This window comes from Saccostrea cucullata, unplaced genomic scaffold (assembly GCF_032062105.1).
Source record: "Saccostrea cucullata isolate Sc308-1 unplaced genomic scaffold, CSIRO_AGI_Scuc_v1 ctg2541, whole genome shotgun sequence".
Lineage (NCBI taxonomy): Eukaryota > Metazoa > Mollusca > Bivalvia > Ostreida > Ostreidae > Saccostrea > Saccostrea cuccullata.
Window position 1 is genome coordinate 49,527 of NW_026936136.1, and position 17,428 is coordinate 66,954.

At 33.3% G+C, this 17,428-nt stretch overlaps 2 protein-coding genes across 2 annotated transcripts; one reads left to right on the plus strand and one right to left on the minus strand.

Annotated features, from left to right (window-relative positions):
• LOC134244850 (interferon-related developmental regulator 2-like) lies at positions 1-8,709 on the minus strand. Its single transcript, XM_062727100.1, has 12 exons — positions 8,516-8,709; positions 7,594-7,725; positions 7,150-7,231; positions 6,714-6,794; positions 5,444-5,639; positions 4,714-4,764; positions 4,130-4,308; positions 3,646-3,754; positions 3,080-3,214; positions 2,561-2,689; positions 2,174-2,263; positions 1-1,080 (listed from the first exon to the last, which is right to left on the minus strand). The coding sequence occupies exons 1-12, from the start codon at positions 8,535-8,537 to the stop codon at positions 991-993; spliced, it is 1,296 nt and encodes a 431-aa protein (XP_062583084.1). The 5' UTR covers positions 8,538-8,709; the 3' UTR covers positions 1-990.
• Positions 8,710-14,459: 5,750 nt separating this feature from the next.
• LOC134244851 (protein HEXIM1-like) lies at positions 14,460-16,872 on the plus strand. Its single transcript, XM_062727101.1, has 2 exons — positions 14,460-15,722; positions 16,488-16,872. The coding sequence occupies exon 1, from the start codon at positions 14,561-14,563 to the stop codon at positions 15,404-15,406; it is 846 nt and encodes a 281-aa protein (XP_062583085.1). The 5' UTR covers positions 14,460-14,560; the 3' UTR covers positions 15,407-15,722; positions 16,488-16,872.
• The last annotated feature ends 556 nt before the right edge of the window (positions 16,873-17,428 follow it).

The following is a 17,428-nucleotide window of genomic DNA, read 5'->3' on the forward strand; positions in this document are numbered from 1 at the left end:
TACTGTAATTCACTTTTTAATTGCAAGAACTTTATTTTTACGTACTTGCACAAGAAAGACTGCTTGTGAGAATTTCATTCTCACAAATACTTCTATTTTCATAGATTATATACAACACAAGCAGAATTCATGAAAATTTTATCTTTGATACCATTTTTGCAAAACATTAATTGCCATATTTTTAACAATATTAACTTTGGGAGGATATTTATGCATAATGATCAATATCAAAATGGTTTTGAATGTTATATTTATAACATTTTCTTTGTTGAAAACTTGCACCTTATTGCAATTCAAACAAAAAAGTCATAATTTGGGGGAAAAAAATCTCTTGGAATGGCAGTGAAAGACAACTTTGTCTTGACTTCAAATCAAGTGAACCTACAGTAACTAAGGAAAGCCTTCTAACATTCTAATTAACTTCAAAATGTGTTTAAAAAAATGGACAAAAAAGCACTGCAACAATGAAGTCATACACATACATTATAATCATATACATGTATAAGCAATCCAATAGCTCTTTCATTCATGGGATATATAAGGAACTAGAAAGTTATTTTCAATAACATTCAAACTGCTCCATTTTTGAAGGGGGTGTGACTACATACATTCATTCATCAAAAAATAAAATCAATGAAAAATACATATACCTTAGACATTTCTAAAATCAGATCAAATGATGCCTATGATGGCACAAACACTCACAAACCATGAAAACTAAAATACATTTTATGACTTCAATAAATAATTGGTTTCTAATGTGCATAAAGATATATATGTTTATAGCATAATTATAGGAGGTTTTTCACAAATCAATACAACTGGTTACCAGTGTGAGCACACACACCAACATTTTACATCAAAATTTGATGATGACATCATCAAGCCAACCGCAGACGATGACGCAATCACAGATAATTAGGAGTACATCTTCAAAGGATGCCACTAAACAAGTTAAAAAGATGTAGCAGTCTTCTAGTATGCTGTTTGTCAATCCCCATTTACCATGACTGATCGTTTGTCTCTGTGCTTGGAGCGAGCTTTGGTGAGAGCCTTAAAGGCTGCAGCATTGTAGTGGGTCTGAAAAGGAAAACAACAAAAAATAATTTTCCACTTTTAAACTTTTGCACATAAGAATCAGAAGATGAAAATTTTAAGAATTATTTTCCTCCCCCCCCCCCCAAAAAAAAATTTACAGAGGATCCAACTCAAAACATCCTGAAAACTGCATGGTTTATAAGATCTGGAAAGGTGCCTGAATGGCAGACAGCAGGGCTCTCACACCACTTTTTGGGACTGGGGCCGGGGCCGTTCAAATTGGGAAAATTATCGTCATTTTGGGAAAAGTTGGATAACCAAAATTCATTAAAAAAAATACTCAAATTTTGCTTTTCTAGCATTTTGTCATCAATTTAAATCTGGTTTTGAATAAACAGTTAAACAGGACAAACATGGGTACATAGGCTATTTTATGAAAGTACAATAGCTATGTCATAACTGTCTTTGAATGTTGATATTGCGGTTATTTGTTTTTCTGAGTGACAGTCGCTAGTCACATGGTCCCGAATTTCCTCGATCACATGGACAACTTTGCTTACCAATACCATGAATTGAACATGCCGAAGCGTGGGTATGTTTCTAGGTGCAGCTTACTAATTTGAAACCAAAATGAGTACATGACAAGATACTCTGCACTCATAGTTAGTACACATTTTTGTAAAAACAGTAACCTGGTTCCCCGAACCAGTTTACGGAAATTTACACCTTTCTTTTGGGAAAAAAGGTACCTTTTTTGCATTGGGAACGGGGCCGTTGAACGGCCCCAATTTTAGAGAATCGAGAGCCCTGGACAGTTATCATCTTTCATTTGGTCACATTTCAGTATACTCTCAGTCATTATTCCATTAACTAAATAAAATTCATCCTGTGATTTCTGTAGACGTACTTTTTTCCACGGGGTGACGGAATCTAATTCTTTTCAATCCACTGGTAGAAAATTACGCGGGTATCTTAAGACTCTCTTTACATGCATTATATTTGCAATTAGTTCAATTGTACAAATTTTCGTGGAAAATTTGTGACCGCATACATAGCATGAATTATTACTACGCAGAAAAAAGTACTTCTACAGTTTCAAAATCAATTGAAAGTCATGTTTTCAACATTTACTTACTCTCTCCCATTTAGTGATTTTCTGAACTGGTTTAGTGCCAACAGGTATAGGTGCCCCTAGTCCAAATACTTCCCTAACCACAATGTTATCCTGTAAAAAAAACCATGCAATTCAGTTTCTGATCACAACTTGGACAGAAAAAAACTTTTCTTTGAATGATTTCTAGGTAAATCAGTAATAAAGCAATTTCAAAGGGACATAATCCTTATACGTTGTTTTTCACCTATTTGTATCCATATATTTGACAGATACATCTATATCAAACATGAAACATTCCTTCTTAGTGCTTTGTCTTATCCTGGTCTTTTCCTTAAAATTAAGAAAGCTTCTACTTTTCAACTCCCTAAGCATAATATCCTGACTTGGTAAAGATTAAAATCCACTGACCTGCAGATGCTGATAGACTCCGGATCCCAGGACTAAACAGAAGGCATCATACTGCTTCTTCCTGGTCCAGGAATCAATCAACACGGACTCGGTTCCAAATTTTATTGTTAGGTCTGGTACATCCCCTTCCTGTAAACAAAGAACATCATTTTTTAAATTATTCTGTATAATATCATTTGATTACCTACACATATTTGGGGTCTTCAGAAGTAGCATGTCTGTAAGAATCATATTTGAATTTTAACACCATACTTACCATACCTGTTAGAAATAAATTCACTCAACAGAAATAAAATTTGATTCATATTTCTCAATTTCTTTTAATGCCAAAATATCTTTTTTTTCTATTTGCTGTAAATTTTTTGTGATTTTAAAAGACTTCCTTGCATCATACAAATCCTACAATTTTCTTTGAATGCCAAAACAATGGAAAAGAGTCTTGTATTTTTTTTTTCCGTATCATTTCTTCGGAGGTTGCAGATTTTCTTATGGTAATGAGAAAAGGTATATTTTACCGACCTCTACTGCCCTTAGGACATCCCTGAAACTTGACCTCTGCTGGCGTCTGTCCTTTTTGGCACGGTATTTGTTGGAATCTGTGGCTAGTTTCTTTAGTGTCTCACACAGGTTGTCAATATCCTTTCCTTCAAAGTCCTTCAAGAGAGAACACATAAATAGCATACCATAACATTTAAAAAAAAAAAGAAAAAATTTCCATCAAGTGTCTTAAGCAAACTACATTTATCAACTCAGACATTTCAAAACTTACTGGTATTCAGTAGATTTATACAACTGAAATAAATTCAATTGAAAAAAAAATTTGCATCTTTAATCTTTTGATATCCCTTAGTTTTTTCTCAGTCCCATTATGTTTCAGAGATCGTAAGGCAGTTTGACTGTTATTAATGTGTCTATATACTGTATACAGGGTTATTTTGCCCCGCTTAATTTTCGGCATTTTACACTTGCTTACAATTTTGCCCATTTTAAATTCACCTTGTCACATTTCTTTGAATTTGCCCTGTTTTAAATTTTGCAAAGGTGAAAATAAAACAGGGGGCAAAAATTTCCCTGTATATGTCTACCTCATCTTCCTCCCTAGCCAGTTCATACAGCAGAGCCAGGGTCTCACCCGCTTCTATCCTCAGTTCTACGTCTGAACTGTGTAACAGGTCAGGCAGGTGATCTATGTGTCTGAAATGAAAGAGGGGGTATTCTAAAAAGTTGCAACTTCCTTGGCTACGTTCTGTCTAGAACTTGATTTCAGAATGCAAGGAAAGATTTTTACTTTGACATTCAGCAAAGTAGAACACTGACTGTGTACATGTCTTATTTTAATTAGGGGTAAAATTTTCATTGGTGTGAACACATATCCATAAATTCCTGTCCTCGACATATTCTTAAAATTGTAAATAAAAGAAATTTAAACAATTCAGTGTTCAATAATTATTGTTCACAATCGGTAAACCAAAGAGTAGTACACAGGAAACAGTACTAAAAGAATTCCTTTACCGTGTATAATAAAATACAAACCTGATATTCGATCGTTAGTTTTACAGTATTACTTACTTTTCTAAACATTTCATAACTAGGAAAGATGGGGCTATAGACAACAAGAGGCTCCACCCCGATAGAGCACAGGCGTGTAGATGTGTGGTGTCTGGTGTATGGGACGGGATGGATTTATCACCCTTTCTGTATGAGGTTTTGAAAATCCCTTCCAAAGCATCAAGCACCTTAACTACAATCTGTGTAAAAGTAAATGGTGAAAATGGATTGAAACAACCTCTACCACCCATCCCCACCCTCAATTTCTCATTTCATACTTTTTTATCCTTCCACTCCATTTATATTAAAATAGTAGCTTTAGATATATAATTTATGATAACTTCATATTGATGGTGGCAGAGTTTGATAGTTTTTCTTGTTGGTAATCAATATTCCTCTTTTTTCAACAGAAATAATTTTGCCGGCTGAAAGCATAGAATTTTTCATGCCTTTCATATTTTTTTTACAGTATGTGCATATAACTTTTCATAAAATTTCCAATAAAGCAATAAACTTAAAAAGTTTTTAAAATGATCATCTTCAGTCCTCATACATGTAAAAAATTAATGTGTCACAGACTGACACATATTTTATTCAGTACTTACATCAATATCTGTGCAGGACACGAAATTACAGACAGCCAAGCCAATGGCACACTGAAAAATCAATAACCATAAATAATACACAGTGTTAACAAAACTGATTGTGGCCAACACCACTGATCCAAATAATTGTAAGCAATGAAATCTTTTCAAAAGCAGTCTCTTAACCAACTGAAAAGAACCCGACTCCAACAGATGGCCGAATAATAAATTATTTGGCACTGTATAATGAAATGATGGGCAACTTAAACTATTTTATATTTCTTTTTTTCTCTATGTCTATTCCTACATAATTTAATTTTACTTGTAACACGTCTTTTGATTGATGTTACTTTTAAAATTTAATCAATGTGAAGCCTTATTCTGGGGGAAAAATTGTCTCATCGTCTGCACTGAAATTAAATTATAAGGAATGAATCTTATTTCAACTTATATTATACGATATAGCAAAACTTGGGGCAGTTTACGCTTTTTTATAAACCACTTCGTGGTTTATAAAGCGTAAACTGCCCCAAGTAATGTTATATCGTATAATATAAGTTGAAAAAAGCTTCATTCCTTAAATATAATTATACACAAAAATAATTATTGCATCATTTCACAAGAATCTTCAATTGCAAAATAAAGTTAATTACTTTAACTATCACGGTGTTGAAATCCCATGTTATATTTTGCAATACTAAGTACTTGTGTAAAATAAGGAATTTTCAGTATCTCTTCCCCCTATACACACCTGTGACCTGGCCTTGAGGGCTACAGAATTATCTGTCATGGCGGTCAGTAGCTGAGGTTGTATCTCACTGAAGATGTCCTCCGCCTCGAGCCCCATCTGCATACACAGTAGACTCAGGCAACGGGCAGCAAGCACCTGCTCGTCTCCCTTGCCTTTCTTCAGACACTTCAACAGGTAATCGGTCAAAGTCACCTTCCTATAAAAACAGAGAATATACATGTAGGAATTAACCCCAGCCTATTCTCAATCAGCAGGATTCATCAAAAAGCATCTTCATGCATATCTATATTTAACACCTTTTAAGACTTTTTCTTAAATAATTGAATTTCATTGTCTGCAGTTCACATAAATAATATTATAAACAAGAGATGTTTGTAAAACACTTATGCCCCCCTCCCCCACAAATTGGTATTTTTTTTAAGTCCAAAAGGGCATAACTCTGTCAAAAATGGTGTGATTATACCCAAAACTTAAGTTGATCTAGATATTCATCTGACTAATTTGTAAACTTAATTCCATTTCAATATGTGCAACCTCTCAAAAGAAAATGAATGGAAACTGTAAATTGTTGGAATTTTTTTAAGTCCAAGGGGCATAACTCTGTCAATTATGGTGCGATCGTACCCAAAACAGATCTTATCCTAGATATTCATCTGACTAATCTGTATACTAAATTCCATTTCAATATGTGCAACCTCTCAAAAGAAAATGAACAGAAACTGCAAATAACTGGAATTTTTCTGAGTCCAAGGGGTATAACTCTGTCAATTATGGTGCGATCATACCCAAAACAAAACTTGACCTAGAAATTCATCTGATATACCTGTATACTAAATTCCTTTTCAAAATGTGCAACCTCTCCAAAGAAAATGAACGGAAACTGCAAAAATATGGAATTTTTCTAAGTCCAAGGGGCATAAAAATCCAAAACAGAACTTGACCTAGATATTCATCTGATATACCTGTATACGAAATTTCATTTCAGTATGTGCAATGGTTATGAAGAAAATGAACGGAAACTAAATGGACCGACAGACCTACCGACCGACAGACAGCAGCAAAGCAATATGCCCTCCCTTCTTCGAACGGGAGCATAACAATAATGTTTATCTATGGTAGACTTACTAAAAAATTATAAAATGTTGAATGCAACAAAAGATTTCATTTAAAATCTTTAGTTTCTTTTAGACACACAATAAGATTTTTTTTTATTTTCCTTGATCATAAATATCCCTGCCCACTGATTTCCTTATAAAATATTTCAGACTACCTTTCCATGAGGAAGTCCATGATGTACTTCTTTGACAGAGCCTTTGCTACTCCATCTAAAGCTGTCTTCCTGGTCTGTGCACTGTGAAGACAGAGAGCAAAAATCATGCAAATAAGAAATACAACATTTTTGGATATTTATTGATCAAGGTTGTCCCTAAGACCTGTGGAATTCTCCCACCTATAATGATGTAATGTTCTGGTTATTCTTGTATTCCCCTTCAACCCCCCGTTTGGGGCAGAACTTCAGACCCCCTTCTTCTTTTCGAATGCCCCATGCTATTCCTAGGGACAACTGTGTTGACACATATATAAACAGTAAGACGCATTTAAATAAACATGCTTATTAAGAATACAAGACTTACAGTAAAGTAATTTTCATTTTCAGTGGGGACCGAATCCATGATTAAAATATACTAAACTGCAACAAACACTACCTTTTCTCAGCTAGTCCATCAATACAGTCTTTCAGCTTGTCCTCAAAATTCTCCTGAGCAGTAGATTCATCAGGGCCTGCTCCTTCAAATTAACAAATTTACATCACATAACATTACATTAAATTAGCATTTATTACTGTTTGTAATTTCTTTCAATCAATATACTCTAAAGTCTAAACCAACTTTTATTTGCCTGCGAGAAATTTTCGCGAGGTTCGGAAGAAGCACGTCATCGCAAATATTTCTCACCCTGAACCTGTCCTTAAAGCCTCTGTTTCTACTAACTTCAGATCAAAAAGAGCTTGATCGCAAAAATTTAATTGTTGCAAACTAATAAATCCCTAGTAAATCCCGAATAAAATCTTCGCAAATAAAAATTGGTTTGCAGTATGTGTTAATCTATAATCAAGATGTACATGTATTCATTCTAAATGCGACTGTTACCTTCTTCTGACAGGCTGCTTTGTTGTCCATCATCAGAGAGAATACTGGCCGTGCTCCAGTTATCAGCCGTTTCTCTGTCATCCTCACTTGTCGGCAATGAATCTAGAGTTGCCTTTGGCTTTGCCCCCTTCCCTGAAAAACAAAAGATGCATGAAAACTACACCCAGTTTCTCTTTCTTTTAAAAAAATTGATTATTTTTTTATTATTTGTTAAAATTTGTCATTGTATGGGACTGCATATATATCTTTTCATTATGTATACCATTAACCAACTTAGCAAGAAAACTGTAAATTGAAAAATTCATTAAATACATTGTCAGAGTATATGGCAAAACACAAGTGCATCATTTGATACAAGGAAATTGTTGTCATTTGTTTTGCACTTTCCTGTAAAATAATTAAATGACAAATATTGTATTGTAAGTATGAGATGTGATTCATACAAAAATTTACTCTCTAGTTAAATTTGTCAACACTTTCAATAAAAATGTAGGATGTTCAATCATCAAAATGGCTCCATATGGTACATGTTACATTGAAGAATAGTACTTCAATACCTTGGCGATAAAGCGTGGGGAAAACTTAGATTAGTGTTCAAGAAATGTCATTATGAGTCTGATATAGTAATGAACACTTTAAGATTAATTTGACATAATTAAATGCGCTGGTGCTCTAATGATAAACAATATTGCTGTATGCGTGTCAAGGTTACGATCTCAAGTCAATGGGCTACCTTTCTTTCCTTCACTGCAGGTAATCTGTTATCGTAAAAATATGTCTTTATTTATATCTCTTGATGATTCTTATCCTCACCCCCCTATTTGTAAAAATTCAACTTATATTCTAATTTTCCTGAGAAATTAGGCTACTACGTAGCTCACGCGTGATCAAAGCATGGATGAATATGGCGCGGGCTACTTACCCTTTTTGTTTTTCTTCGGCATTTTATTATTTCGGTTGATCTATACTTTTATATCTTTTACAATTTCTTAAACACGGACGCCTTCGTATATGAAAATCGGGAAGATACAATTTTATCAAGTTATTCACACTAGAACATTCCATCCGCATGGTCAATCCCGCAAGTTATGGTCGTGTGTAGTGTGTTGCACAAGGCAATCACTAATGATCTATTTTTAGAACATTGAGACGTGAATAACTGAAAAAAGAATTTATTGTTTTTTTTTTCATAATGATATTTTATTCATCATAAATGGTAAAAATATATTATTTTAGTATTTTTATTAATAAAACAAAATTTCTTTGAAGATTTTCTTCCTGAAGAATCCGTGTTATCATTGTGCTTGAATTTCGAGAATTGAGCCCGAGGTAAAAAATAAAAAAATCGAGTAATATTGTACTGACTAACTGTACGTCCTGTCTTTATTACTTGATATCTGGGACCTGTTTAACAAACAATAGATATTGCGAATACAATAGTAAGACAAAAAAAACTTAAGTTGATCGTAAAATTAATGTTTCTATTTTTAAAAATAATGCATAGCATAGAAATATCTTTGAATTTCTTTTTTTAAAAAATCATCAACAACAAACAAACAAACAAAAACGTTTAAACTATTGTCAAATTCATACATATAAAAAATAATAAAATTTATTCGCAAAATTACATTTTGTTCACAGCCCTTAGTCCTTTTGAAAAAAGTGGTCCTGTCTTCTCGATCGTCTCGTAATACCATAATAAAATGTATTTAATAAGGAAAACAATGAAATATATTTTTCTCAACATTATGTATTTCCCGGAATGATATCTTCGGCTGTCTTACTATATATCTGCATGGACGTATCATCGTCACGGATAAAGGAAAAAATACATAACCCCCTTAATTATTCAGTTAAAATACAGTCAATTAAATTTTTTTTTATTGTTTACCCAGACACGTTTTCTTGACATTATTATTTGACACCTGAAATAATATAAGTGAACATGTCAAATAATTTATTATCTGTGCATTTACATAATTATATATCCGCACGACACCAAAGATACATAGTCAGGCCAGTGTGCACACTGTGCAACACTGTGGGGGGTTAAATTATAAGGCTGACATGAATGGTGAAAATTTATCTTCATCAGGCACATGTCTAATTACATGTTATTAGCACATGATTGCCATAATTTAGGATCTATGTATAACGAAGGCTTTATTTTTTTATTTATTTATTTTTTTTAAAAAATCTGTCCCATCCTTATTCAAAAACATTAAATGTTTATTTTTCTTTAAAATGTAATCATTAATATTATAAAGCTATAGGAATTAAGGTTAATCAAACAAATCGATGCATTTGGATTCCTATATTCTACGAAAAAAATCCTGAGCCCACTTTTTGAATTCGTTCTCAGTATACATATTTTGTTTCACAGGTTCCTACACGAACTACTTGTCTGCCACTGTAGTGTTGAATTAGGAAATTTTCGCTCTCAAATTCTAATAAACAAGAAATTGAGTTAATGTTCAATTACATTACAAAATTCCCTGTTCCCATGGGTATGTTGTATTCATTAGTGAATCAATTTTAAAAGAAAGTAAACAGTGAATTTTAAAAAAAAAACACACGAACATGTAGTGATCGAAATTCATTTCTATAATTGTTTGATATTTTATTTGAAGTAAAAGTAACATCTGCACCACTTTTTAAATTACCATCGATCAACATTCATGGATATTTTTTATCATAGTCAGCAAAACTGCGTGCATGATTCTTTCTAATCCTACTGGTTATAAGACAACTATACTGTCACGTTTTACGTGTACTAAGGCGAGGCGATAGTCATGTTTGATAGGGTTTACTACTTCTTAACATTTTTGTCCATTTAGCTTTGTATAATAAATTCACACACATACAGCGTCTAAACAACAAAAAGAAGAGTTTACAAATTAAATATTAAAACCTCATTTCTCCCATCCTTAATACTCCTCTTTTTAAGCAACTTTATTTAAAAAAAAAATACGGGATTCGGGGGGGGGGGGGGGGGGGGGAGGGGTAATTAAATAAATGGGTCATGTTGGATCATTTACAATATAAATATAAGAAAAACTTAAGCGTCAAAAACGGGGGGCGTAAGGTGGGGCTTAGCCCCCCTCCCCCTCCCACTTTTATTTTACAAAGATAGACATACTACATATTTATTAAGCATTGAACATTTGGGCGTAGTCTCCAAACACTTTTTCTGGTCGGTACCCCCCCCGCCCCCCGGCCACTTTCAACAGGCACATAGCAACAAAACGTTCATCTTATAAAAAGATCGCCCGACCCCATCCCACAGTTTGATGCAGTATAGTCAAATAAGGGTCAGTGGTGGCGTATGAAAAATATGCATGAAGTTTGATATATCAAATTGAAACGCTGCAACAGAACATTGAAGGACTGGTCAAACATTTATATTTTTAATACTTTTCATGTATAAAAAGGTACCTGCACTGTAAAAAGTAGTGTTCATTTTTAACATGTTCATATGTTAATTGATCTACGGTAGTGTTAAATCTTTAATCGTCATATATTAAAGGTGTAAAATCTTAAACACATGAACATGTAAACATTCCATGTGTTCTGCTTTAACATATTATGTGTTAATAGCCCCTCAGTCTTCTTGCAAGTTTATTTCAATTAATATAACTATTTTCTTTACCTTTCATTTTAGAATGCAAAACATTTTGATGTGTAAGAATTTTGGTAACCCCCTTCCCCCCCCCCCCAACTGGTATATTTTCTGAACACATTTTAATACCTTATTTCACTAATATGTATATGATTATGATTTTGGTTTATATCAATTTATATGCATGACATGTACACTAGCTGAAATAAGTAGTAATATTCCTAATCTGTTTGTCAGAACATCATTAAAAATCCTTGAATTGCATTTGGTGGGGAAAAAACACTCAAAAGCAAATAACAGATACATACGGTATTGTTAACTATTAACACCAGTGTTAAAAGTAGGTACCATTTTATTAACACATTAAGTGTATAAATTAGTGATGAATTACATCACTGAAACTGACCTCTCTCTAGCTGACCTGACCTTTTGCCGCCGCATAAAAAATTTCTTTGTTTCAAAGAAAGCGGTCAGCAGAAAATTCAAAGAAAGCAAGACCAACTTCGTTGTGTGTTTTTGTGTGCAAGGGTAAGTTGATTATCATTTTTAAGCTATTTCTAGAATTGTACTACAAATTCTATTTCAATAACATTTGTGTTAATATTATTTTTTAGAAACTTTTGCATTCTTTGGTCGGTTGAGTCAAGTAAACCATGTAAACAAAGAGTGGATATTGTACTAATTTATAAACGTTGTACTAAGTATTTGCTTATGCACTTCCATCATATTTATTTAGAATGCCCAGTCAAAAGAAGACCTGTCATCAAAGAATTTCAAAACATCTCGAGTCTGAAGAGGAATATGCCCCTTCCAAAGTAGCTTTTTAAATGATGAAGAATTTTGTGATATACATTGTACATCGATCATCGGAGACGACGTTTGCCTTTGTGAACTTGATAATTTTGGACTTACATGGTAGTGAATCTAAATTATTTTTCTTTGGACTATGAATTCTTATATTGTATCTCGGATAACAACTTAGAACATTTTGGATTGTGTTCGCCTACTCAGACGATTACTTAAAATGTGAGCAAAATTTGGACATAAACGGATTAAAACACAAGAAACAACAGGATCTTTTGTGACTGCTGTGTGTGCTCAAAGCAAAGTCGTATTATGTATTTGACTTGGACTACCCATGCAGTAATCTACGGACTGTTTTGGAATATTTTAAAACATTGGCTGGTGGTATTTTTACACAAAACTACAAATATGAACTAATTTAGTAGGCAATTTTACATGCACGTGTTGAAAAATAAAATTATTCTCGTACATGTGTATTTATATTTGTTTTTTCCTACAGGACAACAGACAAAAGGATAATAATGAGGATTAATATCTTTTTTTTTTTTCGAAACGTGTGTTAAATGTTAAACACCAGTTTCAGAATTAACACGTTAAAGCGTGAATTAAGTGTTTCCAGGGGTTTTAACGTGTAATGCGTTAATTTTATTTAACATTTCTACATGTTTATAGATTAACACACCCGTAAATGTATTCACACTTTAACGCGTGAATTAAGTGTTTCCAGAATAGTGTTAATAATTGTGTTAAATTATTTACACTTCTTTTTACAGTGTGGGCCTCGTTTCACAAAACTATCGTAAGATTTGTCCTAAGATAGATCTTACGATTATCTTAAGATCTGACTTACGACGATCATAAGATTTGTCACTGCTGTTTCACAAAACTATCTTAAGTATAAGAAATCTTAAGACAAGTCTTAAGACAAATTCCATTCTTCAATACCAACTGGTATTAGAAAAATGTTTTCACGAAGTCTTTCTTTAATTTTCTTTGAAATATTGAAATAATGTGTGTCTCATATACCGGCGGTAGTTTCTTTTACAGATATACCCTCGGAAAAAAAACAAAATTTTATTGCATCAACTTTAATGTACTTTGTGTGTGTGTTGGGAAGGGGAGGGGGTCATTAAAATTTAATTAATTTCATCACACAAAATTGATTAATAAAACTTGCTTAAATGTCTTTTTGCTCAGGAAATAGAAGTTTCTGATAAAATGCATGTGATTACTTTAAATTAAAACTACAAGTGTATCAGAAGCTTTGCAAATAATGAACGATTTTAACAATAACTGCTTTTGAAACACCAAATCGTGTTCAAAGTTCGTTCATAAAATTAATTCGATGCAGGTGTCTTTGAAACGCTTCAACTACTGCAACAAAATATTAATGCTAACAAATGAAGGAGAGAATCGACAGAAAAAATTCCAATCAAAATTTTACGGTTTCAATACTATTATAAAAAGCATAAAGAAAGCATGTACATGCACATACATCATCAAATATTGCAGCATATTGAATTGTCTTACTTATTCCGGTGGATTAGATGTTAAACTATTTGATTTTATTCTAATTTTGTACGACTCAAGAAAATGTTTTCTTTGAAATTAATTGGGTTGCAATTCAGTTGGGAGGGGGCACAACCAAAGAAAATGTCTTGAAATGAATACAGTGCAAAAACATAAAGTAGGTGCATTTTAATATTTCTATCGTATATTTTTTTTTTGAAAATTATTGGGGACTATCAGGATATAGTCCAAAGCGTTGTTCTATCTCTAAAAACCGTTTTCTTTAAATATCCTTCGGTTTTTAGCCAAAATACATACTGTCGCAAGTTTCATTTTAGACTTAAGACATGTATCTAGTTGTCTTAAGATTATGATAGATCTTAAGATTATCATAAGATATGAAAGTTTTGTGAAACAGCTATGGTACAATCTTACGATAATTTTCGGTCTTAAGACAGATCTTATAGTCATAAGATAGTTTTGTGAAACGGGCCCCTGATTCGTAAGAGGCAAAGCTCTGAAATATATTTTGAAGAACATGACAACTTTCTGTCACCATGCTTTAGTTCTTAACGAGAGCTTAAAAGTTTCATTAAATGAATTACTCTACTGTTCCAACTTCGAACGAAATATCAACTTTACAAAAGTGGCATGCACATGAATAAACAAAAAAAGCACTGAAAGTAATAAAAAATAAAATGTTAATATAATTGAGTGAAATCTACTTTTAAAACCATAACTATATTTGAAAAAAATTAATTTACATTTTATATAGTTACTTTTATTGCAAAATTACTTAAAATTAATAATCATGCCATTTTGCTTTAATATTAGATCGGGATCGGATGTCTTAAAACGTTTTACGGACGAAGACTATTGGGGTATTTTCGTGTTGTGACGTGATATTCGTATTTACGACGATTTGGTCACGTGCTCTTAGTTTATAAGAACTGTTGCCAACGATTTTGCAACGTATTCAGCAGATACTCTTCGTCGGAGGAGGACGTGTAGTACAAAGATTCATATCAAAAAAATATGCTTATGGAAATTAATCAAATTCATAACCAGAAAAACGTTATCCCAGATTTTTTAAAGAAGAAATTTCAATTGGCAGAAAGAATGGATTTTCTAGAAGGAGCAAGTTTACGTCGATCGAAGAAAACAAGACGGGGCAAGAAAAAGAACAGGAACTTGCGAGATACTCACGAGGTTAGTGAAATAAAAGGAAATCTGGAAAATTGTCTAAGCTGCGAAAGACTCTCTCCTTACGATGGAGATTCAGAGGGCATGTCACCAGTGAAAAAATATCGGCAGCGACAGGCCAAAGGTAACCGAAGGCGCCAAACCATTTTGAGGCCTAGATATAGCCCTAAAGCTCCCCACAACTCGACACAGTTTTTGATGGATGATCATTTTACATACAGTTGCGAGTTTCTTGGTTTTGAGTCCCCTGACCCCTGGGGTCAGCGCCTTCACTATTCAGACGACTCAGATGCGTCCATTGTTGAACCGCCCGAGCCAGCAGACGATTCTTTGTTATTCCAGATGGACGACTTGAATGATTCTATAAATAGTGCTGATCAGGATACCAAGGCTTTTATGGAGAAAGACTTTGAAGATGCTTACAATTCTATTCAGATTGATGAGGCTTCTCGTCTGAGCAAATCAGAACTTATTTCAGCTATTTGTTCAATGGAATCCAAAGCCGAACTTTTGGAAAAAGAATTGGAATGTTCCCCTACCAGTGTTCAGTTTACTGAAGTGAAAACCAGACGCCAAAGGAAAAAGGGAGTGATAAACCAACTCAAAAGGGAAAATCTCAATCTTCAAAGGGAAAACGACCAGTTGAAAAGAATGTTACTTGCTGTATCTTGTAGCTAAAAATAATGTTTAAAAAATGAAATTCATTATGAACTAGTGCTGTATTGAATGTTGACTTTTTATAACAGCTCAGCTGTGCATAAAGAAAAAAAAACCTCAAAATCCAGAACAATTTAAAAATTATCTTTTAATCCAATTCTATGTACCTTTTAAGAAACTATTAAATTGTGTTTTATCCATGTATTGAGTGTATTCCATTCTAATGCCTATAAGTTTTATTTTTCAGTCGAGGCCACATCCAATCTAAGGGAACACTGTACCAAGGTGGCCAAAGGGGCCCCCTAAAGGGTGCAGTACAGCCTCAATCTAACCCAAGGTAAATGGTCTGCTTTTTACCAAATACAAACAGTCCTGAAACTTGCAAGTCTTGACAACCGCCAACTGAAAATATCCCATAATTTTTGAAATGTTCAAGGGATAAGTTATTCAAAAACTGAGAGTTGATTGTCTTAACTTGAAAGTCTCGGGACTTGTTTGGCATCATAGACCATATTGACCATTGCATTGACTAAGTACATGTTTATATTGATCATCATCACGGTAGCAATTCCGCTATATCCATATTCAATCAAGCATTTATTGCATTGTTTGCTGAAAAATCTTGGAAAATTGAGAACCAATACATGTGTGCAAAACTCTTATTTATGAAATGTGGTTATCTAAAATGGTGTAGTTTAAATGACCTAATGGTTTTATTTAAGTGGTACAGTGCTCATATTGAAAAGAATTGCAAATGTTGCAACTTTGGTGTAAAGATGAGGTTATTTCATATTTGAAGTTATACAGCAGATATACAATGTACCGAAACTTCAGTAAACAACATAATAATAACATACTTCTATATTAGCATTTTACATCAAAACCTGAAGTGGCATGTTCTGTACAATTTTATTATAGACAATCAAGAATGTACACAAAATGAAAATGGTTTCTCTGGTACAGTTCAAGTCCTCAATCGAGTTTTGAAAATATTTTTTAATTGGAGTCGAGAACACTTGATTGCAACACAGTGTTATAATATCTAATCATGTTTATATTTGATTGGTACTTGAGGCTAAACAAATACCCTCTCCTTTTAAAGCCCAGGACGTAAATCCAAGCATTTATTGCACCTCCTTGCTGTGTGGACAACCATCATCTTGCAAGCTTGGACACCTCCAGCACTGAATGACTGGAATTTGCTGTCCCGCGATGAACAGATTCGTCGAGAACAGTAACACACTCTTGGAGGCTCTCCAACATTTCCTGTCCTGCTGTTGCTATTGAAAGATAAATAAGTTGCATTTACCTAATATTTAATTGTATTATTAATTTTTTTCCAGGTTTGAATTTAATACAGGTTAGTATATATGTTTTGCCAGCAGAAACCTTAACATGAACTTTCAATGAAAAAGATACTTCATTGCTAAGATTTTTCTTTGGATGAAATACTCATATTGAAGAATTCAATAAATGATGAAAATGAACAGTTGTCTCCTGTTTTTGTTTTTGAAGGTTTTATAAGAGTAACTGGGATTAGTACCGCCCAATGGTTATCGGTCGAATATTAAAGGTTAATACTCATGTCATGATTAGAGTAAGCAAAATATTTTCATGAATTACAGTTAAATGAAAAGGAAGTAGAAAAGTAATATGAGAAGTTCGACTTTCTGTAATAGACGACTTTCACATTCGTTAGAGTTACCTTCTTTTGTTATGAAGGCATTTTCATTCTCTCAATACATGTATATCTTTTGTCACTTGTTTAAAAGTATCAAAACCATCAAATGCTTTTTGACAATTTTGTACCATTCAGTCCTGTATTACTAGAGTTTGGGGGAACGCAGAAAACATGATGAATATTTAAACAAAATTATTTAATTTGTGAGATACTGGCTTATAAAAATTGTATTATGTTATGGAACAAGTGGGTAACGCTGATTGATCCCAAAAGGGCAATAAGAAAGTTGTCTATTCAGGTTTGTCTCGTCTCTTAGGCAGATTTGGCAATGGCAAGTTTTTTTTCTTTGTTTAGCCTCCGCC

Bases quoted from the DNA above. Each gene is read 5' to 3' on its own strand.
- LOC134244851 (XM_062727101.1), top strand. From the start codon at position 14,561: ATGCTTATGGAAATTAATCAAATTCATAACCAGAAAAACGTTATCCCA.
- LOC134244850 (XM_062727100.1), bottom strand. From the start codon at position 8,537: ATGCCGAAGAAAAACAAAAAGG. The intron at 3,215-3,645 runs GTAGACATATAC...TCTCTCTTGAAG, and splicing joins TGGCTAGGGAGGAAGATGAG to GACTTTGAAGGAAAGGATAT. The intron at 2,264-2,560 runs GTCAGTGGATTT...TTTTTTTTACAG, and splicing joins GAGTCTATCAGCATCTGCAG to GATAACATTGTGGTTAGGGA.